The sequence below is a fragment of the Gadus macrocephalus genome, chromosome 2, assembly GCF_031168955.1.
Source record: "Gadus macrocephalus chromosome 2, ASM3116895v1".
Classification (NCBI taxonomy): domain Eukaryota; kingdom Metazoa; phylum Chordata; class Actinopteri; order Gadiformes; family Gadidae; genus Gadus; species Gadus macrocephalus.
Window position 1 is genome coordinate 13,137,370 of NC_082383.1, and position 26,570 is coordinate 13,163,939.

Below are 26,570 nucleotides of genomic sequence, written 5' to 3' on the forward strand. Positions count from 1 at the left end.
TAGTTATTGCAATTATTACTTTGATTATAAAAATAAATTAGGAATAACAATTTCTCTTACCCCCCCCCCCCTTTCTCTCTCTCTCTCTCTCTCTCTCTCTCTCTCTCTCTCTCTCTCTCTCTCTCTCTCTCTCTCTCCTCCTCCCTTGCACTCTCTCTCCCTTCAGTGGCTCTCATTTCACCCCCCCCCCTTTACCCTGGCAGTGGAGATGTGCATGGTGGCGCCCTACCTGCTCAGCCAGGGGTCCTCGGGGCTTCATAGCGAAGGGGAGGTCTTGGATGGCTCCGGCCACATCATGTTTACAAACCATAAACGTTTTAGGGTTTAGGGTTAAAGAGTTTTCCGTATTATCTTCTCCATCTTTACTTCTAATCACCCAATGAATGAGTAGTTAACGATGTATATACCCGTTGTTCTTTATGATTTGATCTCTGTGACTTCTCAATGACCTCTTCACATGGTGTCACTGATTGGCTTACATTGGCTTCAGAGGCGTTGACCTCGGCGGAGAACTATGGCAAGGCCTAGGGTGCGCTTTCACCCTGCTGCAGTCTGAGAAGCAGCTAGTGGGCGCCCTGTTCGGGGAGAGGCCATGACCTGCCTGGTCGCCAACACTACTCCGGGTACGAGGACGTCCTGTGTTGACGTTGTGTTGTTTTTTCAGCACAGAGCTTGCGTGTTGATGACGGATGGCACAAGCTCTGTGTTCGCCAATCTACTTATCGAAACATTCTTTTTATTAAACAATCTGTACACTTATAAAGTTATCAATGCCTCGTTTTATATGTTAAGACCCTTATTATACTACCAAAGAAGTGTCGGGCTACTTCTAACCTTTTAAGTGGTTAAAAAATAACAATTTCGTTTTTACCATAACACATGCCCCCATCGTTCCAAGTTTTTTCCAAGAGTTTTGGTAGAATCGGCTAAAAACAGCCAATTCAAGAATGCGTCTATGCGTGCTTTTTTTCTCCCAAACGAACATTCCAACTCGTTATCATACTAAACATATCCCAGATCCATTTTACACCGGATTTCTCCTTTAACTTGTAAAATGAGTAATGGAATCAAAGGATGTGCCATATTAAGCCGTGGGTGGCTCTTTAATAAGGCCTGGAAGTTTATGAATTCAACAGGCTGTCATTAACAGTAGGAAGGTGCAATATGTGTGAAACATGTAAGCACACATGCACCATTCGTGATGATAAAAAACGTTCAAGTCACAACCCATATGGTCAGAACATTTGGATAGGATGCAATGACCACAACTCCAAACGTCAAGACTCAAACTGATTTGGTGCTGGAGGTGGTAAAAGCTGCAAACTTGGCACACCTGTATCAGGTGACTGTGGGACAATATGGTGATCAATTCATAGCAGTACGTCCAAAGACGGCAGAGATACACATTTTAAAGTGAAAATATATACATATCTCAGATTTTAAACAGGTACAACGTTACGTCAAAACCATGTAGCCTAGGCGGTCAAATATGGCTACTAAGAGTAGATTCCATAGGATACCAATGCCAAATTTCAAGTCTATATCTGAAAAGTTTAAATTGGATGCATTTGTTTGAAGTTGCCTTTCTGAACCGCGGCCTCTCTCCAACGCAGGCTGGGCCTTAGTGGTACACACTAAATTTCGCAAACGTCTTATTAGTATTATTCTTTTATTTTTTGTACTGCTATTATTGTTTGACTCTATGATTGTATGTTCAGTGGCGGTGTATCGGGTACCTGTCTGAACCTGGCAAGAGCCTTTGTCCCAGCTCTGGTAAGCGACTACAGGTCGTACCACTGGGTGTTGGTCTCTTCGGAGGGGGGTGGTCGCCACCCCCTTGGTCCCGTAGGTTAAAGCACAGCACACCATCATGAGAACATCGCCTCTGCACATTATCACATATGTATAGCACTATGTACATTGAATGAGCGATGATAAATATATATTCTAAAAAGATAATAGAGCATATATGGGTCTAGGTGTTAAATAATATATGACATAACGTTTTCATGCAAATATCTGTTGTGTACAGTTTTCAGAGACTGTACAATACAATGTGTGTGTGTGTGTGTGTGTGTGTGTGTGTGTGTGTGTGTGTGTGTGTGTGTGTGTGTGTGTGTGTGTGTGTGTGTGTGTGTGTGTGTGTGTCTGAGTGTGTGTGTCTGAGTGTGTGTGTCTGAGTGTGTGAATCTGTATGCGTGTTGCTTGTTGCAAATGCAGATTTATTGTCAAATGACCTCATCATTTTAGGTCTGTCTTTTTTCTTAAAATGTATTTATCCCTCATCCCTCCCTCACATTTTTTTTAATACTAGTCTACTTTTTAGTACATGATGCATGATAAATGATTGTGTGTGTATGTTGTGTCGATTTTTATGTTTCTTTATAAGCAGAGCATGATAGCTCCTAACTTAAAGCTTATATAGGGTCTGTATGACTCATAAAGCCTTGTTAAATAGCTAGGTACAATCCACTAAGTTTCAGAACACATTATAGGTGTTAACACAGCAGCGATGATAGTCAAATTAAACAAATCCAAATAGTTTATTGTAAAAGTCAAGACATCTCTTACAAAGTCTGTCTTTACACAAGCCTATTGAAATGCCCCCAGAGCCAGTCCACTAGGTGCTACACATGGTGACTCTTGCCTCCAAAAGAAGTGCAGACAAACGTATTTGTCTTGTCGTATGAATAAAAGACGGTTTCAAAAAAGAAAAAGGTTTCAAAGTTAAAATCCCTCTTTGCTCGGCAAATCGAATCACCATGCCACCGATATTCAACAACACAAACCCAAGCTACCCGGAGAAAAGGCCCCAAATGGTGATTCCTTTCAACCAATGAAGCCTCTGCTCCTGAGTCTCCAGGCGGTGTGCCCCTGCTGCTAACCCAGTCTGGGTCCACATTCATAAAGGCTGAGAATGCCCAGGCAGTCCCAGAGGGCATCATGCTGTTTGTATATTGTACCCCCAGACCTCCACACAGCAGTGGCCCACATGGAGAAGCAGGCCCAGGCACTGGGATAAACCAATTACCCCCCGGCCCCTCTCAGAGACCGGGTTGGACTCCTGCTAGTGTGCCGTCCAAGGGGGCTCCAAGTTGAATGCTGGCAGAGCAGATTCCCCATAAGAGCCGGCTGCGTTCCCAGACTATAGAGAGTAGCTTGGAGGCTTTGAAGAGCTTTCCAGTATAATATAGAATAATATAGAATAAAATTACACCCCTCCTCTACCGAGGGCGGGATTGATCCTGAGAAAGGATTTAATTTAGTTCATCCATTTAGTTTTTGTCTTTCAATGCATGTGGCCGGATATCGGTTGGAAATGTTCAGGATATTTTTGTTGATTGGTTTCCCTTCCCCAACAGCAGTGTTTTCATCTGTTTCCCTTTAGTGATGTCTATTTTATCACTTTCTTATCCTTTATTAGAAAATAAGAGAACTAGGATGGGATGAAACATGAGACTTGCATACATTTCTGATGTACCTCTAAAACTTGAAAAGAGAAATGTGTTTATTGTGCATATAGTATATGTAGAATTTTACAACAAAATACATAAGAGCCAAGATAACTTAATTCACCCTGGAGGGAAAATAAATTAAGAAAATTTACAACAGCAGGAATATATTGAGAAGCAAGAGATAATGATTATGGATAGAAAGAGAGAGAGCGAGAGAGAGACAGACAGACGAATAGGGGGAATGGTATGACTGCTGAGCCTAGATGGGAGCTCCGGCTCGTCGGGTCCATGACCCCTGATGGTTTGGAGATGACAGCAGCTGTGACAATGGTCATTATGTCTGCTTGAGGCCTTGTCACCGCAGGGCCCATTGTTGGGGGCCCCATACACCGCCAAGACATTAACACTTTCATTGGCGGCCATTTAGCTCCAATAAAAAGTTCAACACTCCAATTTGTGAGAGCTGCTCAGCCAAGGAGAAGAGTTAGCAGGGGCTAAGAAAGCAGTGGCTTTAAGCATCCTGTAATTGTTCCTTTCTTCTGGGGGAGGGCAAAGGGGAGGGACCCTGGACTTTTAAGGTGGGGCCCCGCATCTGTCTATTCAACTATTCAAATTACATTTTGGTTGTGATTCTGAGCCACACAACCCCAGAAGAAAAGCGTTTGGTTCAGTTTACTTAGTGCTATGGTCTCTGCTGATTATAGGCACATCACATGAATAAATGATGTCATTGATATTGTTATTACATGGCCTGCTTGGGAAGAGTAAGATACAGAGAAGGGCTGTCTAGTTTGCTTCTGTTCCGGAAGCTCATTGTCTTCATAAAGCAGCGATTATAAACTATTATATAGAGCTGTGTGCGTGTGCGTGTGTGTGTGAGTGAGAGAGTGCAGAGGGGGAGTAGCCACACAAGGCGTTCAGTTCCTAGGGGATTGACTGGCGAGGGGGCGGGCGGGGGTCGAGTCTCATGAAAGTCAGATTTTTATCCACTGTTCATGAGCTCGTCTTCAATTCTAAACACTCAATTACACATTAATTGAACGGCTGGATTTCTTGCTTCAGATGAATGAAAATTGACTTTCAATGGTCTTTAATGAATTTCTGCATTGGGACTGATAACATATAAATCCTTGAATCAAACATATTAAAACTGATGAGCTGGTATACTGTTTAGCTAATCAGCAGAAATAATTAATTGAACCAATACCAAAATGTGTCTTAAGGACACAATCTTTAGGACGCAGAATATAATATTATTTTTAAAGTAGAAAAAACTATCCATGACTTTTTGGTTTAATGTGCCTATGTTTATATCATTGTGACGATCCATGGCAAGGGCTCTAGTCATTTTTTCATCCCTGGACAAAATCATCATCCTCACTCTACAGAAACCACAATGTCTTTGTATTACAAACTTTGACAATCCTACAATGTAAACATTATTCCTCCCCTGTAGCAGCACTGACATCAGACATCATACAATTACCACAATATAAATCCAAACTGACATAAATATACAGAATTAGAATCACAGCTGAAAAAGGCCCCAGTGAAAATAAGAAATAACAACTTAGAAACTTAAATCCAGCCTTTCAGAGTTCCGAGTTTAGAGACACTGGCAGTTAGTTTTTCCAGGACAAACAGCGATTTAAGTTCAGCTGGGCCAAGTGTCATGTCTCTGTAACGCGTCCTCAGCGGAGCCTCCGACAGCTTAATCTCTGCCAGTGAGGACAACACCACGGCAACCCTGACACTATAATGGAGACCGTTACCATGGAAACAACCTCAAGCAACCCCCCCCCCCTACCCCCGCTCCACCCTTAATCCAAAGAAAGAACCATTATGGAGTTGTTTAATAATAAAAACAAAAGTCCACCCCACCCATTCCTCTGTCTGAGATCTAGTGTATTTCCATTTGAACGCCTTAACCAGTAAATACTGGTTGATTGTTTCGACTTAAACAGAAACTAAAGCGCCCAGATGCAGACAACCACCTTAACAACCAAACTCAGTCCAACGGGAAGTCACAGAAATGTCGCCGTGCCTCCCAGGCCGCCCGATACAGGGACAGGAAGTCGTTGTACCGCGGTGCACAGCCCAACCAGGCTTCCCCAAAGTGTTCCGATCCCGTGAACAAGAACTCTCCGGCACCCGTCTTCACATGGCACTGCAGTGGCACGCGGACCCGCCCACACCAGGTGGCGCCAGGGGCTGTGGATCCCCCCACGACGGTGGCGGCGACCGCTTCCTGAATAAAGACGCCACTACGCTGCCTGTAGACTCTTCCCCCCGACACCTCCACCGATGACGTCTGCCGCTCTGGGTCATGGGACACACTTTTGATGAAGCCCCGAATCACTGGAAAGAACCAAAGAACAGAGGCGCATAAACATTCACTTCTAAAAGACAACAAACAAGGGAGCCATACAACTTACAAGGGATCCATACTACCCAATGAGTATCTTATAGTAACTAACTGCTTATTTATATTAAGTTATGTTTTGGATAGCTCATTGATAGTCTTAAAGGGGTATTAATCAGCATTTAAAGGTGTTCAAACCCCCATCATATTCTGGGGTTTGAATTGATGAGTGTGTATGTAACGGCATCATGCATTTAAAAGGCAGAAAATAAGGTTGCATTAGTGCTTATATAGGAGGACTATGGATATTGAAGATAGGTAGGCTGAAGTATTGTGTCTTGGTTGAATATATACCCACCAAAGTCACCGTTGCAGATGGCCATTAAGAGCTCTGTGTCATTGCAAGGCTGGCATGAGTCTGTTGGAAGCGGGAAATAATCAACAAGATAAAACAAACAGGGTTTGGTACAACATTATCAAATCTATAGCAGACCGATCGTCACACAGACAGTGAGAGGAATCCAGCTCACTCCAATACCTCTGTGTCTCCTTCATCTGCAAATGTGGAAATGTGGAAAGCAGCCAAGGGTCAGACACGAAGGAATGAGTTTGTCCTGCTCACTGCTCTACGAACAGTCTAGCATCAAAATAATTGGATAGTCCGGACCCAAAATGTGCTCTCCTTTTGTTCCAGGCTGAACCTAAAGACCCGGTGCGAGAGTGGAGAATGTGAAGGTCAATTAGTCATATTCTACCCTGTCACTCTGTCAATGCCGAGAAACGACCAGACAGACGGAAAACTAAGTGGAAGAGGGCATCTGGCTGTAATCACTGAGCAGAGACATGCAAGCGAGCTTAAATGCCAACGCGCATAAACAATGATGGGGAATTTGGAGAATCTGTTCAATATTTGCCATTGAGGGCTTCTGTGGTTTGGCAATGGGCGGGGGTCTTTGCAAGCATGGGAACTCTGGTCCCTGATCACCATATTCAAATAGTCTGCGTGAAGTCATGGTGATGACTCCTAACAAGGTCGGCCATTATCTGCTGAAGTTTAACCGAGATTGGATCAGACGATCTACGGATCAGTTTTAATGGTTTCTGTACACCACAGAAATCATTAAAAAAATATTAACTTCTAGCAATGTTTCATTCAATTGTGAAGATAATTATTCTGAATCGTCATCTTAACAACGGAATGATTATTTAAGAAATGAGGATTGTTCCAAAAAATATTCTTTTTGGGGCTATTTTTTAAATGACACAAAAAAATGCATGTAGGGTTTACTTACTTTGCTTCGCATTCTGGCTTAGGATCGGAGACATATTCTTATTCCAGATCAGCTCGTATCTGAAGCCTTCCGTGCGTCGCCTGAGGTTCCTCTGCGGATGGACCTGGATGTATATGGCGGGTTGCTGCGATCCATCTGCCCGATAACAGAATACCTGCTCTGGGCGTCCTGCGTCCGTGATCAGCAGCTCCAGAACTCCGGCACGCTCGACGTACACGCTTGCTTGGCGAAAACCCCGAAAGGGTTTGATGCAGACGGTGGTGTGGTTGGCGTAGGATAGGTTGGGCTCCAGAACCACCCTTAGGGCCTGGCCCGGGTAAACCCAAGCCACGGAGCCCTCGGTGCAGCGCAACCGAACTTGAAGCACGGTTCTGGAGTCGTTATCTCGTGTCAGATCGCTAGGAAACGCAGAAAGCGCATAAGTGTTATGGGTCTATTTGAGATCAGGTTTATTTGTAGGCCTAACCTTTAACAGAGTATGGAATTTGAATGACAAACCCATAGCATGAATGTTTTAACGGATATTCAATTAGGACAATACCCTAATCGTTGCACAGACCTATGCAATCCATGCACATAAGCCTTTGTCTTGCCAAAGCAATGTTTTGCTTTTAGGAAGCAAAATAATCATACTTTTTCTTAATAACCAATTTTCTGAAATAATTGATTCTTACCTTCCAGACCAATCGCACGAACCGGCGGCAAAATGCCACAAATGAAGACCCAGTATTAAAGTAAATATAGGCCTACTCTCTCTTGACGACATCTCAACCAAAAGACATAACTACAAAATTGACTCGAAGAAAGGTAAAATACATGACTTGGGAAATACAACTTCGTTTGCAACAAGTAGAAACTCGAGCAGAAGCTGACTGAATAGTGGGTGTCGTGGGACTCGACTATAAGGCACACCCTCTCCCTCTCTCTTGTGTTATTTGAAAGGCCTCTTTACCGTCCGTAGCCTACCACTCATTGTGCAGAACGGCAGACCCTACGAGAATTTAGGAGGCAATTTGCTTGTGATTGGTTAGTCTGTAGAAGAGGCTGTCCACCAGTGATTGATGGTTAAACCAAAAAAGGGGTGCATAACTTTTAAACCACAACAATGATTCATTTAACATAAGGCCTAAACGTTCTTCTACATGAGCGCCTGCAATAGATAGCCCTATAACGGGACGGTCCATCTCAAAATGTTTATCTTATTATTAAATGTTGGTTTATAAATGATATTCTCTTAAAACAGTTTTGCAGAAGTGGATGCCAAATGCAAATAAAACCAGGGGGTCAACTCCCACGTCTAGGCATAGGTCTACTAATCTTACAGTCGAGCTATTAGATATTATTACAATATATAGTAGGCCTACTAACCCTCTTATTTAAAATGTTCCAATACAATTCATTGTTTGGTTTGTGGCGACCTCTGGTGGTGACGATGTTCCCGACGATGTGGTGCCCATTGTATTTCTTGTCTCGTTGAAAGGCAGGAAAAACATTTAATGTTATAAATTAATTTGCAGCAGCCCCCGGCCCTATTGGCGGTCTCATGGGCAAATTAATCTGTTTCTACGAGTTTTCAGGTGGAAGTTATGCAGGCTCTCTCACACTAGAGGAGAAGTCAGACAGATGTTTGCTCAGGTGGATAATACATCTTGAACATGGCAAATGTGCAGCAAATGTGGCACAAACTTAAACTTACTTGGCAACGTCTCTATAAATAGTCCAGGAGATATGGCTTGCATTTTAAAACGTTGACTATGCCGCCTCCGTATAGTCGCTCAACTGTGGAATCACGTGTCACCACCATTCTTCCCATCGCGAGGGGGGCCTATGAATGGAGTCTTTGTCCATGAAATGAAACAGTCCTTCAGTGGCCCTCGACATAAATCCCGTATCCCTTATCTACCGGAGCTTAGGTACTACATTTAAACATATTCTTGTCATACAGCAATATTTACATCGTTCGTATTTGCTTTGGCCATTAGTTAGTCAGATGTGTGGCTACAAAATATCAAAGGCCAGCTATAGACCATCCCTACCTTTCATTGGACTAGACTGCATTGGTTTATCTTCATGAATCACCTGCAAAACTTAGGCCAACTGTATTAAAAACCAATTATAGACTTGTGTAAAAATATAAAAATATTTTAATCCGTGCAATAGGCCTAAACATCTAGGTTAAGTAGTTAGGCCTATATGCCTGGTTGACCTCAGGCATAATTAACTGTGAAAACATCAAAGAACGCGGGAAAATATTTATCAAATAAACCAGGAACTCGGTGAGATTCTTTACCTGTCTGGGCAAACTATTGCTTCGCAAAGGTTAAGGTTGCAGAGCCAGATATTTTTTTGACATGGTCATTACACAGTTTTAGAAAGAATGAACAAAGTAAGATAAAGGGAGTTTGATGGGTCCAAACTTGAGTTGAAACACTTACCATATGGCCCTAACGCACTAGTTCGATTTAACCATTTAAATATATTATGATAAAACAGTTACCGTAAAAGTCTCGACCCAAAGGGAAGGTTAGGCTAAATACCGCATTTTTTTATGTATTCACTGAGACAACTGCCTCTTTTATCACTAGTCCGCAACATTTTTTTCTCCAAGAGAAATAGCTCCTGCATGGTTTTCGGTATAGTGTTTGAGGACTCCTTCATTGTTAGACTGACAGCTTGTCCTCTGTGACTTACATGCCTAAAACGTTTAAGAATGAATATCACCTCAATAAAACGAAATTAACAGTTAACATTCTATTTATTCTGGGATCAATACATTTAATTATATTGGCCCACCTACAAAATTAGGCAAAAAGCTGCCGCGAGTTCTAGTCAAAGTATGAATTGGAGAAAGCCATGTTTCATTGACCCCAAATTGATCGACGTTTTTTAGAATAGGTCTACGTCTCCAAAATGTAGCCTACCTTACAATCAGTTATAATTTATATATAATATTTGTTATAATCATCATTTTTGGATAGCAAAACACATGCCTTAATTTGGCACACACGAAACATTCAATGTTTAACTAATACCGTAGCGTAGGCTATAGCATTGATTTAAAATGACCGAACATCGGATGGATTAGGAGACATGTTTATCCTATTCTATGTATTAGATTTTTGCATAATCCTGAGGCAGTCCTACACCATGTCGGTTGTACACCATGTCGGTGCAGGACTATGCCACCATATTGTGCATTTTCCTTTAGAAAAACAGCATATGGCACATATAAATAGCCTACATTTTGAAAATGAAAAACAGAGCACACGTTACATTCAAATTAATACAAATTGTCCTTTTATTAGGCAAGGTATTAAATATTTAATGTGTAGGCTATACAAGTTAGGGTAGGCTACATAGAAAAATATATTGATAGAGTAGAATTTATATCTTCTCAAAATAAATGTTTATGAGCCTACTAGGCCTAGGCTACTACATGTGGACCCAGATAACAAAACAGTTCATCTTCTATTTTTGAAAAAGCCTTTGTCAGTAGCGCTCTCTTTGATGGTGACTGTCAATAGGTTTGTGGTGACGTCTGTCACTATCACGTTGTCGAACTTGGTGATCCACGGACCCCAAAGTTCGACGGATTTTCCCTCGCGAGACTCCGGCGGTTTAACAGGGACGGGACTTCTTTCCCTGGCCAATGAAAACTCCAGAGACCGGTGGTTGCGCGTTTTAACCAAGTGCTTCATTTTGGACTGAGGAAAATGTGTCCTGCTTGAGTCACTAGCGCCCTGGCTTCCATGGTTGGCCTTGTGCTGATCTCCGAACTCTGGGATTATTAATCCTCTATTGAGGCCTACCGCTTGTTTTTGCACAAGTGCGGACCTCGGCGTAATAGTCGTTTTTTCTTGAAACTTCCTCGTCAACTGCAGAAGGCCGTTATCGGGCGCCTTTCTGCGGTGATTGAGATCTCTCGGCGGAATAGACAGGCCGTGGAACCCCTGCTCCTCCAACCTGCACCGCTTGGCAGATTCTACAGGCACCTCGAGGTCTTCGCCGCTCTGCACCTTCTTCTTGGGTTTACGACCTCTTTTTTTAGGGACATGGGCCAATTCCGGCCCTCCTGTGAACGGAAGCAGTGGTTGGAGGTGCCTGGACCTCTTCTCTGGCTCGTGCGGCGTGTGGTGTAGGCCTACACTCTCCCCTCTATTGACGGTGCTCGGTGGAAATATTGTGGGGACGACAGCCCTCAGACCCTCGCGAGCTCGCGGTGTTATGACTGGCTCTGGAACGGGATAGGACACTTGAATCCCCCTGTACGGCTCTCTCCTGAATTCATACGGCTTAATTTTGGCTTTAGCCTGGAGACAAAAAAGAAAATCTGCTAATGTAATCATTGGTCCGACAGTGCAATAGACATGTAGTCCTAATTGTTTGAAGACTGAAACATATATAATTTTGGTTAGCGCTTTAACGGTTAGGGAAAACGGCAATAGGGGGACAAATATGCTTTAGGTGAAAGGGTTCAAACTGGTTCGCTTCGCAAATCAGTCTAAAAGTAAAACGCTTTATGACAACGAAAAAACATAATTATGCACCTCATCGTCAAATACGCCTAGACATTTCAGTGCAAGAATCGCTCCCGTTATAGGCTTAGATACATAGCCTATGGCATGTTTTGGGCAATTAGCTATAAGAGCTGTCAAAGGCTGTCATTAACATCCACTCACCTTCAATAAAAAATTCTCCGGTTTGGGGCCTCTCTTCTTTGGCCCAAATAGTTCTCTTTCCCGTTCCCTAATGAGGAGAGGATACGTTATATAAATCATGTTATTAAATGTGAATTCGCCCGAGCGGCCTAGTAGTCTGGTGCTGTCAAACCTCACCTCTCCTCGAAGGCTGCGAAGAGGCGTGCGTCCAGAATGTTTTCCTCGGGTTCCCAAGTGCTGTACCTGTTCAAAACAATAACCACACATCACAATCACCCATTAACCCCCCGCCAGAGACGTGCTGAGCTCGTCATTACACAGACATGCAGCAAACACCATGGTTATTATGCCACAACGTAGCGGACACGGTAGTGCGTGTAAACTTAGCCATGATTGCTATTGCTAGTGTGGATTTGATAAGAGGCTCTATCCAAAATGGGCTAAACAGCTAGCATCCACCGTCAACGGCGTCGCACACAACACAACACACGTGTCTAAACACTAGGCAATGTTAAACACAGCGAAGCGGATTGACAACTATACGTAAAAAAGAATAAGCTACAGTCCTAGACGCTGCAGTTGTCGGATCGACCAGGCAGCTCCGCTGTCTGTAGCCTGTAGCCTGCCCTGTACTCACTTTTGAGACCAACCCTTCCATTTCACCAGATATTCCCAGCGACCCTGCGAAAGGATCAGTGGACTGGTTATTCAAATGCACACGCGATCCACTGACATTGCTGCTGCACAAACAACTGCTTGCACAACAAAGAGGAAATAAAAGCCCGTGTGAACGTAGTGGACGTAGTGCATATGCAGGCGAATAGCGTTTTACCCGTCTGATACGCCGTTTCGTGATGGACTCGGCGGCGAACACGCTTTCGCCAACAGCAGACAGCTCCATTGGTTTTAGACCTTGTGAACCCTTGTTTATTTTTCCAGCAATATCCCCCTCTCTCTGGTGTCCGCTCTTCGATGTTTAATTCCGCACATCCCATAATACGCAATCTGTGTGAGACGTCATCACGTCTTTTTCTGTTGCCAGGCACCGCAGTCAGTAGGAGCGAGCCTGGTGTGTGAGTACATTGGCTCAGCTGTTGCTACGTGCTATGAAGTCGCTGTGCGGGGGGAGGAGTCCGGCTGGGCTCTGGCGCATGTACAGGAATGTCTGTAGCAGAGAGAAATAACCTTAAAGTGCAGCCCCTCTAAAACATACGGTGGTCAACCTCGCAGAAAAAGAAATGCGTAGCCAGCTCAAAGGTGATGATAGAATGCCTGTGTTTATTGAAAGTAAGAAGGCTATAGTCTGAATTGGAAAATTCAGAAAAAAATAGTGTTTCCCCGAAGGCTGTTCATGGTTGTTGTAATAAGTTGCACGCTTATTACAAGTAAACGCTGTTTTTAAATTTATTTTTACATTATCACATTGGCACATGAATACACGCCACTATTTTAGTAGGCCTATTTCAGTTGTTAGACATGTAGACTTTAGAAAGACTAGAAGGTTTAATTCTAAATTGGCAATAGCTCAAGGAGTAGAATGGCTTTTCAATTAGGCTACAGGCTAAGCGTAGTCGTATAATAACGCACCTTTAATAAACCTAGTCTGTTCTATGGACAGAGAGAAAAGCCTTATACAAGGGTTAGGAATATTGACAAAGTCCAGAATATACATAGCCTATAGCCTGTGTGTTGTCTGTCCTTAATGTTAACCGCTCAACAATTGCATTCATCGAGATGTCCATCTCTCGGTTAGGAAATGGACATCGATTTAGTAGCCTATGAAATCCGAGCGCAACGTGAATAAGCAACCAACACCTGTTATTTTTATTCGAATTAGATGTTAAGTCGATCCTGCCAAACGGACCTCTTTGAACAACTTTCCCTTCAAATCTAATAAGTCCGTCTATTTATTTGAAATGTTAATATATTCGTGTTTCAACGGCTTAATGTGTTGATGACCTTTCATTTGAATTATTTTTTTTCCCGTCTCTGAAATTCATCCTTTCACCAGCCTAAGGAAATTTGAAAAATAAAATTCAAAATACTAATAAAGTAGCCTATGTTTAATAATTATAAAGAAATATTGAATTATATATATAGCCTATATATATATATATATATATATATATATATAGGCCTATATATATATATATATGTAGGCCTAATAGTAGTAGTAACCTATAATTAGTAGCCTACTAGTATTCTTATTGGTATTATTATTATCATTATTATTAAGGTCATGAATGAAACTGAAATATCTCTATATTCCTCGTTTGAATTTCTTGTATTGCGGAACCAAAATATGATTCCGACATAACCAATTTCTGATTTTCGTAATGTTGTTGTCATTGATGGTTAATATTATTATTATCAATATAATTAGAAGTGGTAGTAGTATGCCTAGTAGTAGGCTATAGGTAACAGTCTTCTGTAGTTTTGTCTATGTAAGAAACATGTTGTCTGCCCCTGTAGGCTAGGCCTACTGTATCTTGCCATAATCGCCCTTAATTAGACTTCGGCCTATAGCCTATTGTTCGGCTGATTGCCTGATTATTAATCTAACGTAGTGACAAAATTGATAGTTGGTAGTTTGCTCTCTAAAGGTTTTTTGTAGTAGGGCCTATAGGCTAAAATAGATTAAATAAAGAACTAGGCTATAGGCCTATTATAAAACGGAGTCGTATAGATGATTTGCCTATAGGATAATAGTAACGATAATAATAATGGCAAAAATAATTATAATGATGATGATAATATTATTAATAATTATGTTTATTATCATCATCATCGTGAATTATCATAATTAAAGTTGATAATGCAAAAACAGATTATAGCCTAATCGTAAATAAACATTAGGGCCTATAGTTTTTTTCCGTTCATGTTCGGTTATTGATATGCTATGGGCCTAGTAGCCTATCCATCAGTCCTAAATTGATAAGCAGCCTAATTGTATTGCTATACATTTATAAAATGACATAGGCTAGAGAATAGGCAAGAATGGAAATGAGTTGCTCTAGGCAACTAGAACGCAAGTAGCAATGCTTTATATCTGATCACGTTTTAAATGAGAGTTCAACGGACAATGATAGCCTATGCCGGAGAGTATTGTCTATACTGGTATACTTTGCCAAATATCGAAATTTCTAATAATTTACGTAGGCCTACGCATAAATACGTAGACAACAGCGGGCGTGCCACGGACAAAAGATGCGTTGTGGTTGCAGCCGAAATATCAACCTCCATTTTGATACAGTCAGAGCTCGAGATCGACATTTCCTGTCGGGGTTGCTAGGAGTAAAAAGCTTGATGTTACACATAGATATCTGTCATGTGTGATCATACTAGAGATACTAAATGGCTCGTAATCGCTTTAGTTGTCTATCGGCTATACAATTTGCTTAGTAAGCCCGAGAGCAGCTTCGCGATGGCGCCAGGCAGGGCGAGCCTCTCTGTTATTGGCTCGCGTGTCTCTGGGCAACTGCAGGCAGCTCCGCGCGCTCTCACATATTTCACTACATTCTACTAAAGGGGCGCAGCACGTGAACTAAATGATCGCGCACGGCACAACGTGCACATTGTCGGGCTACTACAAATAGGCCTGCTTGCCCATTGCTTGTGCGAGCACTGAGCAGCAATATTGTTAAAATTCCCAACGAAATCGGGCTGTTTCCCAGGCATTTAAATCCTACTAAATATATAGCCTATAGCCAATATTTATCCGGACGTAGTGACGAGTTTGCTTTATAGCCTACTTATAATTTATCCAAAACGTGCCGAGCAGTGCGGTTATACTTTTTCGATCACATTGATTTAGCAGGCCAATAGGCCTATAGCCTACATCATCAACCCAATCCCATTTCATTACATTAATTAGACATTTTGTTTGAAAAGGCATTACCTGGTTAAATGTAGGCCTAGGTACACTTTATCGATGTTGGCCTACATGTTGTTAACCATTTGGGCTACATATCAATATAATCTCATCTGAACGTATTTGTGAATGTGACAGTCTGTCTCACTTTGTTCTTATATTGTCATAATTAAGCTATTCGCGCTACGTTTTGAATTTCCATCTCTTCTGCCTTTACCCTCGTCCTCTTGCGCGAAACAAAAAAGGAACTATTTGTGTTTCTAGTTAGCCTACTTATATGCTTATTACATTTTGAGAAATCGTTTTTAGAGCCAATGACATTAGGGGTCGACTGAAGTTCCTTCACGGTGACACTAAAGGCTATGTAAAACAATATGCTGTAATGTCCTGTTCGGTTCGGTTCTTTCTTTATTGTTATATTATATTCTGCTATTTTATAGAATTAGGGCCTGTATATAGTTTAAAACCTATCCAAGAGAATTGTGCTGTACTAAATTGGGTTATCATTTCCCTCTTTTATTGAAGAAAATCTTAGCTGTAACGAAAAGCAGGCCAATTGATTATTTACATTGCTTAGGTGAGCTGTCCATTCAGTGTCTATTTAAATATAAAGTGAAATAGGGCTATATAGCGCTAAGGCCTACATATGCTAAACCTCTTGCATTGACTGTCTATTTTTAGGCCTATAATTTTTAAGATGTTGTTTAGCTGTTAGCGCAAAATGTGCCGCACTGGTGTTCGGCCTTTGACTTGATTTGTGGAGATTATTCGGATAGTTCTTCACTCTTTAAGGTGTTTGAATGTTCAAACACCTTGTGCGAGCACTGAGCAGCCGTGTAGGCTGCTCATTCCAAATCTACCGCGTTATGTGATAACGCGCCCATTTCCTCAAGCCCCATCGCATTCGGTGATGAAGCGGGAGGAGAAAATGGCTGTCTCATTCGGCGCTGACTTTGACTGTAGCCTCCTAGACACAGGACCCAAAAGGCAGACAATAGCGATACGTTTAACAATCGGTATCATTTTTTGATTCCAATCCGACTGCAAGCGATCCATCCAACCAACCGTTGAGCTATTCGTAAGTGAAACGTACGAGCGTATCTTCCCGGTAGTTGGAGCATATTTTTCCTACAGATACAGTAGATGTCATCAGCTGTTTTGTGTTAGACCTCACTTCTAAAAAAAGATAACCCTACGATTAATGATTTGAAAACGTTAACCACGAAGAACATTCCAGCGATCTGATCCTGTATGTGAGGCTGCAAGAAAGACAATAAATCGATCACGCCAAATCAACGAATAGGCCTATGGCTAAGCAATGTATTTCCTCACTTATCTTGGTAGAAAACACCAGATAGGTGTATGGACCTGTAGAGCTACATTACGGAAAAACTATCCTATCATCTATCAACATATGCTTCATCAAGAGACCAGTCGATAGAAAAGTAAATATCCAGTAATCTCTCCGACAATAACAGATATTCAGAAACCGTTGGAGTAGGCCTATTTATTGGAAATGTAAGCTATTCGTCTTTCTTTCTTACTTTCTTGTCTAGCCCTGTATATCTCTGCATTCATTAACTTACATTTTCCCATTCATTAACTTCATTTTCAAGGCGAGGTTGGCAATAATTCTTTGATAAGCAGCTCCCCTGGGAAAAGTTGCCCAGACGCACGCACGCACGAACACACACACACACACGCACGCACACACGCACGCACGCACGCACGCACGCACGCACGCACGCACACACACACACACACACACACACACACACACACACACACACACACACACACACACACACACACACACACACACACGTTGATCATCTAAATGAAACATTTACTGATCCTAACTATCTTCGTAAAAAACATTTGACGTGGTCACATCACGTGGGCCTCGTTTGATTAATTAAAGGATACAATACGACCTTAGGTTATTTCATAAATGAAGCACTGACAAGTCAACATAATTTGGCGAGAGTGTATTTAGGCTATGTAAAATAGCCTAAATACGCCATGAGGCGCAATAACCCCACGAAACGCAACGGATTGAAAACGAATACATGTCACTCTTTATGGTCAAAACAACCCAATATCAACATATGGTGTGACCCTCTGCTCTCTATCGTCGAGCTATAGGCATACGAACATGCGTGGACCTGGAGTCATTTTTAAAGGGTTGGAATTTAATTAAATGCATTAGGCCTCTACACACTACGCATTATGACTCATACGTTAAGTTTGTACATTCCTAAATGGTATAAACACGTTTGAAAACAAGAGTGAATTTCTGGTAACCTAAGTAGCTGGTCCAGTAAGACCTGTGTAACTATAGGGCTTTTATGTCGGGTAGTGGTATAGTGCAACTCGATCTGTGTATTAAATTCAGATTTTAGCTATTCCGTCATCTATTGGGACAACAGAGATTACTAGCGAGGGTACAGGTCTATGTTTCATGCAGATATAGACCGGTCAACAAGAACGAAAGCACACAAAATGCGGCCGCAGTTATACATACATTTATGAGGAAATGCTAATCAAGTTGAGTCATTGGCTATGCGGAACACAAAGTAAAACATTCCTAGCCTGCCCGATCAGCATGACAGTTTCACATAAAGTCAACAAAGGGTTATTTATCTTGCTTTATTGATATACATATTATCCAGTAAACTGTGTCAACAGCATTTAATCCACCTATCCCCTACGGAACATACTTTGTGACAATCATTTTGGACTTTGAACCAAGTGCAAGAAAGAATAAAGAAAACAAAGCAGGAAACAGGACAATCAGCTCGTTAGAATCAGATGCAATAATCTGACGAGAACTACTGCAAAGTTTAGCCAACAAATGAAATGTCAATAAATATAAGAATTCCTTCTTCATATAGATTTTTAGTATGCTTAAAAGCTTTGCATTAAATGTGCATGGAAGGCAATTTAGTCTCAAACAATTTTTCTAAGAGGAAAGTATCATGACAACATAATCAAAATTGCCTGCACTTATTGGATTCAACAGGAACTCAAAACCAGTCTCATATTTTACATTTTACCTGTACAAAATACTACTGATGACTAGTAACCCTGGTAGCTTTATGTAAAACAGACAGAAGATGAGACGAATGTGTTTGAATAACTATTTAAGTTGGCCTAGAATTACCATATATTCAGGGGTCCACAGTAAGCTCGTACAAAAAAAAGATTAAATGGATATGGTTGGTACATGGAACTTGGATTCAATGGTACTCTTTATATTATTCTTTCTCCAATTGATTACTGACCTTTGAAGATATACATTAACTAAATGAATGTCACAACCTATAAAAAGTGCAATATAGCAGAGAGCCACACATGAGCATTTTGGACAGGCCCATTGCTGAATCCTGGGGCAAAAATGTTAAACAATTTGTGGGCAATACATTTAGTTTTACTCTGTATCTGTCCATTCAAAGTCCTTGATGTTAACCCTGAAAGTGTTTGCTATATCTTATGCAGTGATACTAGCGAGGGTACAAACAATGCAATGTAAAGATACAAAAGTGTTTTTATGTCGTTGCCCAGGGTGCCAGAAACGCCTCTCCCACACATTTGGGCTTTCAGTAACTCTAAACTACTTGTCTGAAAGCTTGACTAAGCAAAATGGACCAAGCAACTGAAGGAAACAACCAGGTGCAAGGCTGTACCCAGAGCAGATTGTAAAGCAACTAAATATAGTTTAAACGGATGGAGATGATCTATTTCTCCATAAAAATCAAATGCTGTAAAAATTAGCGTAAGCACAAGTGAATGCGTCTAAGTGCTTTCTTTTGTTGATCTTCGATCGCTGTACACATAACAAGTTACTCCCTTGTTCTTGTCCGGGACCAAAATATCTCATATTATTAGATACAAAATATTGAATAAACCTTCCTAAATCTCAGGTTGTATGTTTGGTACCAGTATGAAACGAGTATACAAAGTATTACAAAGGTACTTTAGCATTTCAGATATATTGATATTTTTGTGGAGACATAAAAATCCACCTGAACGCAGTCACTCAAAACCTCGAGGGCACTTTCTTCACCACACAGAGGAGTTCAGTATAAAATAGTTTAAGAAACATATTCAATTTGAATGATAAATAATAAATTCCCTTATGTACAAAAATCGTTCTTTTCTTTTTTACATATGCACATATTGACAGGGTCCAAAAATGTAACTATAACTTCCATTTGGGGGGAAAAGAAGCACATTGATTAGAAGGAAACGTATTCCTTAAACGTGACTGTGAGACTATTTGTCGTTATGTCAGTGATGACAATATTTCCCATGAAAGGCGATATTTTCGTAACAGTCTCTTCTTTGAGCAGCTCTGCATAACTCTCTTTCTGGTCTGGCACCGCCAACACCAAACTTTCACTGATAGGCTCAGGAACGGGTTCAGGTTCCGGCTCTGGTTGGACTTTGGGCTCGGGATGTTGCGTCTTGGTCTTTGGACAGCTTAGATCCATAGGCTGCTCTTGGCTGTCCGTATCTCCAATGTCACCCTCGCTAGCACCTCTGGGACGGGACCCACTACAGTGGAGGTCCATGGGTTTTTCTTGAGGCGGGGTTGCATCTACTACGCTGGGGGTGCTAAAGCTCCTTGAGCTCTGGATCACCTTGGAAACACATCTTTCCTCCACGGGCTCCGAGAGTTTACGTTTGCGGTCGGCCGAAAACGTAGGGATCCTAATGTGGTCAATGTCCGTGCGACTCAGCATATTTGTGTCCATAGTCCAGGAAGTTTGGGGCGAGCTCGCCGTTAGCTGCATGGGTAAGTCGTCCGGCAAATCGGCCTGACCGCGAGCCACCTCCGTGTTATATTCCTCTGCAGTGCTGGGCGAAGGCTTTGAGAAATGCCGGTCTTTTGGGCAACACTTCTTGGGGTGGTCAGCTGCAGGGGGCGAGCGTCCGTCACAGATCTCTTTTGGTACCCCGTTCTCTGGGTGCAAGGGCTCCCCTGTTTTGGTTTTGTGCGATGGATTGCTCTGCGACGACTTGGCATGCATGGCTTTCTCCTCGCTCGACGGCTCTCCCTGTTTACCCTTAGACCCGTGAGCCTTGTGACCGTCCATGTACTTGCTCATAACGATGACGATACGTCCATTCTTATCTTTGTTCTTGATTATCTTCATTTTGCTACCACCACTGGTCGGGGCTGCGGCATCTTTAGAATGGGGCTTGAGGGAACCCCCATCCTCCTCCTTGCCCTCCGCTACCTTGGCGTTAACCGCTGGTTTCCGTACCTCAACTGCGAGCTCCTTAACCTTGCTCAAGCACCCTGTGTCTTTGTCGCGGACCCATTTCTGCTGCAGCGCCAGCGGCAGGTTCCAGCCGGGGTTGGCTTGTTTACCGGCAGGCTCTTGAATTTTGACCACCTCCTTTAGTCTGGAGGCCGGTGCGTCGTACATGTTGAGGTCAGGCTCATAATGGTGGTGCTTCTTGCTATTCAGCTGGTAGATCAACTTCTTCTTGCCGTTGGGCAGTTGGTCAGGAGGGGCTTCCTGGCTGTTGGGCTGGTATTGATGGTGCTTCTTGCTGTTCAGCTGGTACTGCTGAGGCTGGGTGCGGGACGTCTGGAGGACATCTGTCATGGGGCAGCTTTCGCCATCCTGGGAAGTCTCCTGAAAACCTGTGGGAACGTTGGATCGCCGGGCAAAGGAAGGAACCTGTGGAGGATAGACACAAGGTTGATGGTAAGCTGCTGCCCTAGATATCTCACCGCTACAACATGTATGTCTATTTTTTTGTCAAAGTAATTGAATGGTGATTGATGATTAACGGAGGCTAGAGCTGTGGCAAAAAGAATCGACTACTCCCCTTCAAACTTGTCACACACAGATCACGCAAGACAAGTTGCAATCCTCTTAACCTAATCGATTTCAGTTGTACTTTGTCTAAATGGTTTAGTGCAGCAAGATAAAGAACCAACTTCTGCATAAAACTGTATAAAATAATAGTTTCAATTTATAAAATATGCATTCATAGACTCAAACATAATACAAAGCAACTGAAGACACAAGAGAGTGGTTATATTATAGTGATATTGGACTAAAGTGGGAAGGAAAGGAGCTTCATGTTAGTGCTAACCCCCCCCCCACACACACACAAACCAACACACACACACACCTACTGGCTGACCCCGTGAGCCATCAGAGGGGCACTGTGGTGGAACCCTAAAGCTGCTCAGGCTATGACCCAGGGTCACGGAAGTGCCACTAGACATGTCATGCTTTAGCCCTGATGCCTGACAGAGAGGTGATTCTCCACAACACAGCAATGCTACGGATGGCTCTCTCAAAAAAAATATATAATCACGTTTGGTTTAGTTCTTGTTAAGTCCGGTCCTAAGGTAGCCCAGAGGATGACTATATTATTTTGCAAGAGTGTGCTTTGTATTATTTTTAAAGCAAAGAGAGAGATGCTGGGAGAATCTTATTTTTTATACATAACAATGAATAGAAATAAGATAACTAAACACGTTCTTTCTTTGAATGGGTTTCATTGGGGGCAAATGGAACAGTCGAACGCAAGCCATTCAAATTAAAAAGAGGTAGCCGTTGTTCCGATATTTTATTTAGCATTTCTCATAATGAACACATTGCAATAAAATGTGTGTAGTGAACCAACACTCCCATTATCTTGGGCAACAAAATCTCAGTTTGAAGAGCACCAGAGTGCAATCAAGCTTGAACTGAACCTCTTCTGTCTGTATTTTTTTATTTTTGTCCTTGATGTCTAATCTAAATAAAAAACAATCACAACTACAGTTTATCAAAAATCACATGAGACTACCATTTTGCCTCTCAAAAAATCCCATGTCTTAATTGAACACATTGGGGGAGCTTAAGGACAAAGTGTGTCTATGAATATATGTATGGAATTGGTCTTACCTGGAGTAAAATATGTTTTGGTTTAGGCCCACGCTTCCGATACCCCATCAGTTGCTCTTGCCTCTCTCTGTGAAAAAGAAGCAAAAATGTTTTAATGCAATGCTAAACATGATCGCATTTAGAAATATTTAAACAATAAAAAACAACATTATATATATCATCAGATCTGTAGTCCAAAAAATATTGATCATTACAAACATACCATAGTGCGCTAAGAAAATACACCAGCCTTAAAAGAGCATTCTATTTGACCCCTAATGCAGGTTTATATTCCCATTCAAGGTCGAAAAAGGAATTTTGATTTGAAGGGCTAATGATGGCACACATGTGACTTGATGCAAGGCATTGTGGGACTTATTTGCATAGCTCTCTCCATTGTAATTGGCCCATTCCAAACTCTCATTATGGGGGCGAAATTCAATTAGTTGTAGGACAGGGAGGGATCTCTAGTTTTCCTTTCAGACAGCCCCTCTTCTGTGCTCCACCTTTCATATCGCTCCCATTTCTACTTCCAGTCACATTCAAATCCTAATTAAAGGTACGCTTGAAGCGGGACAAAAGAAGGGCCAGGCGTTTTTAATACAGGAGTGGGCGGTGGACACACACACACACACACACACACACACACACACACACACACACACACACACACACACACACACACACACACACACACACACACACACACACACACACACACACACACACACACACACACACACACACACACACACACACACACACACACCCCTGCTTTTGTAACAACAAATACCAAGACACTCCAAAGATAAGATGATTAACATCACGCTAAGCTGCCTCAGGCACCTTGTTGAGTCATTTCTTATTGACACCAAGGCCACCAAGAAGGAAAGGGGGGAGGGGTTGTTATTATGGCCTTGGTGACCACAACTGGGCCGATGCATTAACCTGTCTGGGTGAAGTATGGTTCCCTGATAATAATCCTCCCGACTCATCAATAGCTCGTAAATAACCAACAGTAGCAGGGGTCCCGGGTGAAGCGTGCAAAGCCTGATAGACGCGGAGAATCGCTATATCAGATCTCACACAAATTGAACACAAACAACCACTCCGATCACAATGGGCAAAACATGAGCGATTTCACAGAAGGGAACAGCCAATGGGGCGACCCCCTATTTACAGAAGATTTGGCAATTACAGCCTTCCCCTCTCACCGTACGCTACCCTCCCCCATTCCTTTGGGGAGCCGTGCAAAGTCCACACACACAAATACACACGCACACACACAGAGCAGATCACTCCTCCATGACCATCAGTGCTACCTCCCCCCCACCCCCAGCCCCCCTCCCCAAAAACGCACGTGCAGGCAGTCTGCTGTGGGAATAGGGAATACGGGGGCAGTGCACTGGAAATGTTAGCGAACACTGGATGTCAATGAGATTTTTTTCTCTCCTCCCAAACCCTGATGTCTGCTGGGAGGGTGGTCTCCTGGGCCCCCTATAGACTGTGTAGCGTTGTAGTACACCACCGCAGGGATAATGTGCAGGGCTTATTCAGCATATCCATTTAACAGCAATATAAAATATGTGTTGCGACTCAGCGGTGTTAGGGACAATCTACTGGCACGAATTTGACCCTATCCATCGTTTTGGATAGCTAATTGCGATAACTGTAGTTTTGTTTTGAATGTGGAATTTAGAGTGTCATTGTCCACATGTGTGACATTGGGTTATAGTAGCCTTAAAAAACTAATAATGTTTGATTCTAATAGTACACTAATCATGTGTATTATGCCATTCCACAACCATTCCGTAACTCACAACTAGCTTTGCAGCCACTGTCGAGGGAATATCCATTGCGTTGATGGATCTCAACAACAGCGTTACTACAGCGTGGCCATGCCCCCCATGCCCATATAAGGCCATGGCAGAACTACGCTCAGCTGCCATGACCAAAGTCTCACCTGCTTTGGAACGCGACGAGTAGGCGCGGGTCAAGGATGTTTTCCTCAGGTTCCCACGTGTTGTATCTGTAAAAAAAATTGGAGAATATAAATATACGTGTTCAACAATGCTTATTTGGGGCTTATACGCGCTTGTCTGTTCTAGATAGGCTGGCGGGCAAGCCCACGTAATTAGGTTACTATAGCTTATTTTGACCCTTAGCACGCGAGGTGGAATGGTCAGGTGCCGTGGACTCCATAATTAAGTAGGGTAATATGCATATATGTAATGGGATACCTCTTCAAAATATTGGATGATGGAGATGATGCTCACAAAATAAGCATCAAATGGCTGCTACATCCTAGCCCTGCACACGATGGGCACGTCCCGAGTAGGCTACACTGCACGGACGAACGTAAGAAAATGTCAAATTGAGTCTGCTACGCTCCAAACGGCATTGAAACAAGTGTCTTGTAGCATCGAGTTCTACAGTCGGCCATTTTAGCACTACTGTCTCGCAAATTCGCTGGCAGGGCAGAAATAATTAAAACAGGATTACATGGCTGTGTCTACCCCCTTCCCTCGCATAAATTAGTGAAGGCATCCGTGGATACACTGAAACGCATACCAACCGCTCTTTCCAGCCAAAACACCAGTGCGCGCACAACCTCCATGATAGGCGTTAAGACCATAGCATAACTGCTGCAAAATATAACAGCATTCCCCTTCAAATACAGTGTCTACTTGTTAAGAGTGTAATTGGCATATAGTATATTTAGACTTACTTCGGAGACCAACCTCGCCACTTGACCAGGTACTCTATTTTGCCCTATGGGGGAGGGCAAGAAAAAATTGTAAGGCTTATTCATAGCGAAACAAAAATCCAAACAGATCTCGCTTAATGTTTCGCGCCGTCTACATACCTTGCGAATGCGCTTCTTTTCGATTCCCTCTACCGCAAAGACGTGCTCTCCGGCCGCAGGTAGCTCCATTCTCGTTTGAATCCGGCTGCAGCGAACGGAGAGTGAAATGTTGGCTACAATCTGTCGATGCCTTCACTCGATGCGTCCACAGGCTTGGTAGTTTTCCAGTTACTATTAGACCCCGCTGTATTCCCTCCTCCTCTCCTCTTCTCTCTGCCTCGCTTTTACCCGCTCTTTCTGTCTCTCTCTCCGTGACACACACATACAGACTGTAGCCTCACTCTTTCGCACACACCGGGTGCTCCTGGCTGCAAGCAGAAAGACACTCGCTGTAACTGCACGGAGTCGCTCAGCGCAAAAAGGTTCAGTGGGGCGCGTGACGTCAGCACGAGGGGGAGGTGAAAACATTGCACATCCTTGCTGGTCACTGTTGGACAGCGGGGTTCGACTGGACGGAGTAACCGCTGGAAATGTAAAACCCATTTGTAGGCTATTTATAACGGCAGTGTTCAATGTAACTGCGAATAAATGCATACAGGACGTTACTGTCCAATCTAAATATACACTGCTATGCTAAACCCCTTGATGTTGCCGATGTAGCCTCCATTATAATTCTCAAGTTTCAACGCAATTGTAGAAAGTTGTTTTTTTATGCAGGTTATCGCTAGGGAAGCTAATGCAAATATGTTAAGGGGTAACATAGTGATCTGGTCTATTTGCTTAGCAATGTAGCCTTTCGACCGCCGTCTCATAGTAATTTATAGCCTACTAAATGTTTAGATGTAGACAGACATAGGCCTGGCATGATTGTAATATTTAGGCTCAGAGCACAATAACGTTTGTAGGAACTACTTCAGCTTTTAAATTTGGATATTTTCTTCCAGACTGGTTGAGATGTGACACCAGTTACAAAGCCAGCAGACCAGAACGTAATTGACACCACCCCTGGACACTTTACACGTGAAACAAATGCATACATTTGCGTTACATCCTTGTGGGTGCCTCATTTCCCCTGCTATGTAACCCCCTTGAGGACTCCTGCTCTAAATGTGTATAGCGGGAAGCTTATGTCGGCCTGGTAGCATAACCTCGCAATGCAAATATAGGTCACACTCGTATCTTGAAACAAGTGTCCTCCGGGCGCCTTCAACTGAAATCAGTTCGTTGTGC

General features: G+C 42.6%; 3 protein-coding genes across 4 annotated transcripts; all 3 read right to left on the reverse strand.

Moving 5' to 3' along the window:
* Nucleotides 1-4,530: 4,530 nt before the first annotated feature.
* LOC132450155 (meteorin-like protein) lies at nt 4,531-10,247 on the reverse strand. The gene is made up of 4 exons (XM_060042172.1): nt 7,784-10,247; nt 7,110-7,507; nt 6,176-6,235; nt 4,531-5,813 (listed from the first exon to the last, which is right to left on the reverse strand). Exons 1-4 carry the CDS (start codon nt 7,873-7,875, stop codon nt 5,464-5,466), a joined length of 900 nt encoding a protein of 299 aa, XP_059898155.1. The 5' UTR covers nt 7,876-10,247; the 3' UTR covers nt 4,531-5,463.
* Nucleotides 10,248-10,383: 136 nt separating this feature from the next.
* On the reverse strand, nt 10,384-12,859 carry cbx8a (chromobox homolog 8a (Pc class homolog, Drosophila)). The gene is made up of 5 exons (XM_060042159.1): nt 12,600-12,859; nt 12,405-12,448; nt 11,945-12,010; nt 11,789-11,855; nt 10,384-11,419 (listed from the first exon to the last, which is right to left on the reverse strand). The coding sequence occupies exons 1-5, from the start codon at nt 12,666-12,668 to the stop codon at nt 10,571-10,573; spliced, it is 1,095 nt and encodes a 364-aa protein (XP_059898142.1). The 5' UTR covers nt 12,669-12,859; the 3' UTR covers nt 10,384-10,570.
* A 5,413-nt stretch (nt 12,860-18,272) lies between these two features.
* cbx4 (chromobox homolog 4 (Pc class homolog, Drosophila)) lies at nt 18,273-25,764 on the reverse strand. Of its 2 annotated transcripts, XM_060042135.1 has the most exons (5): nt 25,401-25,764; nt 25,263-25,306; nt 24,498-24,563; nt 22,556-22,622; nt 18,273-21,331 (listed from the first exon to the last, which is right to left on the reverse strand). In XM_060042135.1, exons 1-5 carry the CDS (start codon nt 25,467-25,469, stop codon nt 19,877-19,879), a joined length of 1,701 nt encoding a protein of 566 aa, XP_059898118.1. In that variant the 5' UTR covers nt 25,470-25,764; the 3' UTR covers nt 18,273-19,876. The 2 variants fall into 2 exon arrangements, with proteins under 2 accessions (XP_059898118.1, XP_059898127.1); XM_060042144.1 differs by lacking the exon at nt 25,263-25,306.
* Between the last annotated feature and the right edge of the window lie 806 nt (nt 25,765-26,570).

What these genes read in the sequence shown, in the direction of transcription:
- LOC132450155 (XM_060042172.1), bottom strand. Translation starts at nt 7,875, where the DNA reads ATGTCGTCAAGAGAGAGTAGGCCTATATTTACTTTAATACTGGGTCTT. An exon ending in TCGTGCGATTGGTCTGGAAG is followed by an intron (nt 7,508 to 7,783) that starts GTAAGAATCAAT and finishes TGCGTTTCCTAG; the next exon opens with CGATCTGACACGAGATAACG. An exon ending in AAGCCAGAATGCGAAGCAAA is followed by an intron (nt 6,236 to 7,109) that starts GTAAGTAAACCC and finishes CGCTTCCAACAG; the next exon opens with ACTCATGCCAGCCTTGCAAT.
- cbx8a (XM_060042159.1), bottom strand. Translation starts at nt 12,668, where the DNA reads ATGGAGCTGTCTGCTGTTGGCGAAAGCGTGTTCGCCGCCGAGTCCATC. An exon ending in TGGAAGGGTTGGTCTCAAAA is followed by an intron (nt 12,011 to 12,404) that starts GTGAGTACAGGG and finishes TGTTTTGAACAG; the next exon opens with GTACAGCACTTGGGAACCCG. An exon ending in CGGAGAATTTTTTATTGAAG is followed by an intron (nt 11,420 to 11,788) that starts GTGAGTGGATGT and finishes TTTTGTCTCCAG; the next exon opens with GCTAAAGCCAAAATTAAGCC.
- cbx4 (XM_060042135.1), bottom strand. Translation starts at nt 25,469, where the DNA reads ATGGAGCTACCTGCGGCCGGAGAGCACGTCTTTGCGGTAGAGGGAATC. An exon ending in TGGCGAGGTTGGTCTCCGAA is followed by an intron (nt 24,564 to 25,262) that starts GTAAGTCTAAAT and finishes TTTTTTTTACAG; the next exon opens with ATACAACACGTGGGAACCTG. An exon ending in CAAAACATATTTTACTCCAG is followed by an intron (nt 21,332 to 22,555) that starts GTAAGACCAATT and finishes TATCCTCCACAG; the next exon opens with GTTCCTTCCTTTGCCCGGCG.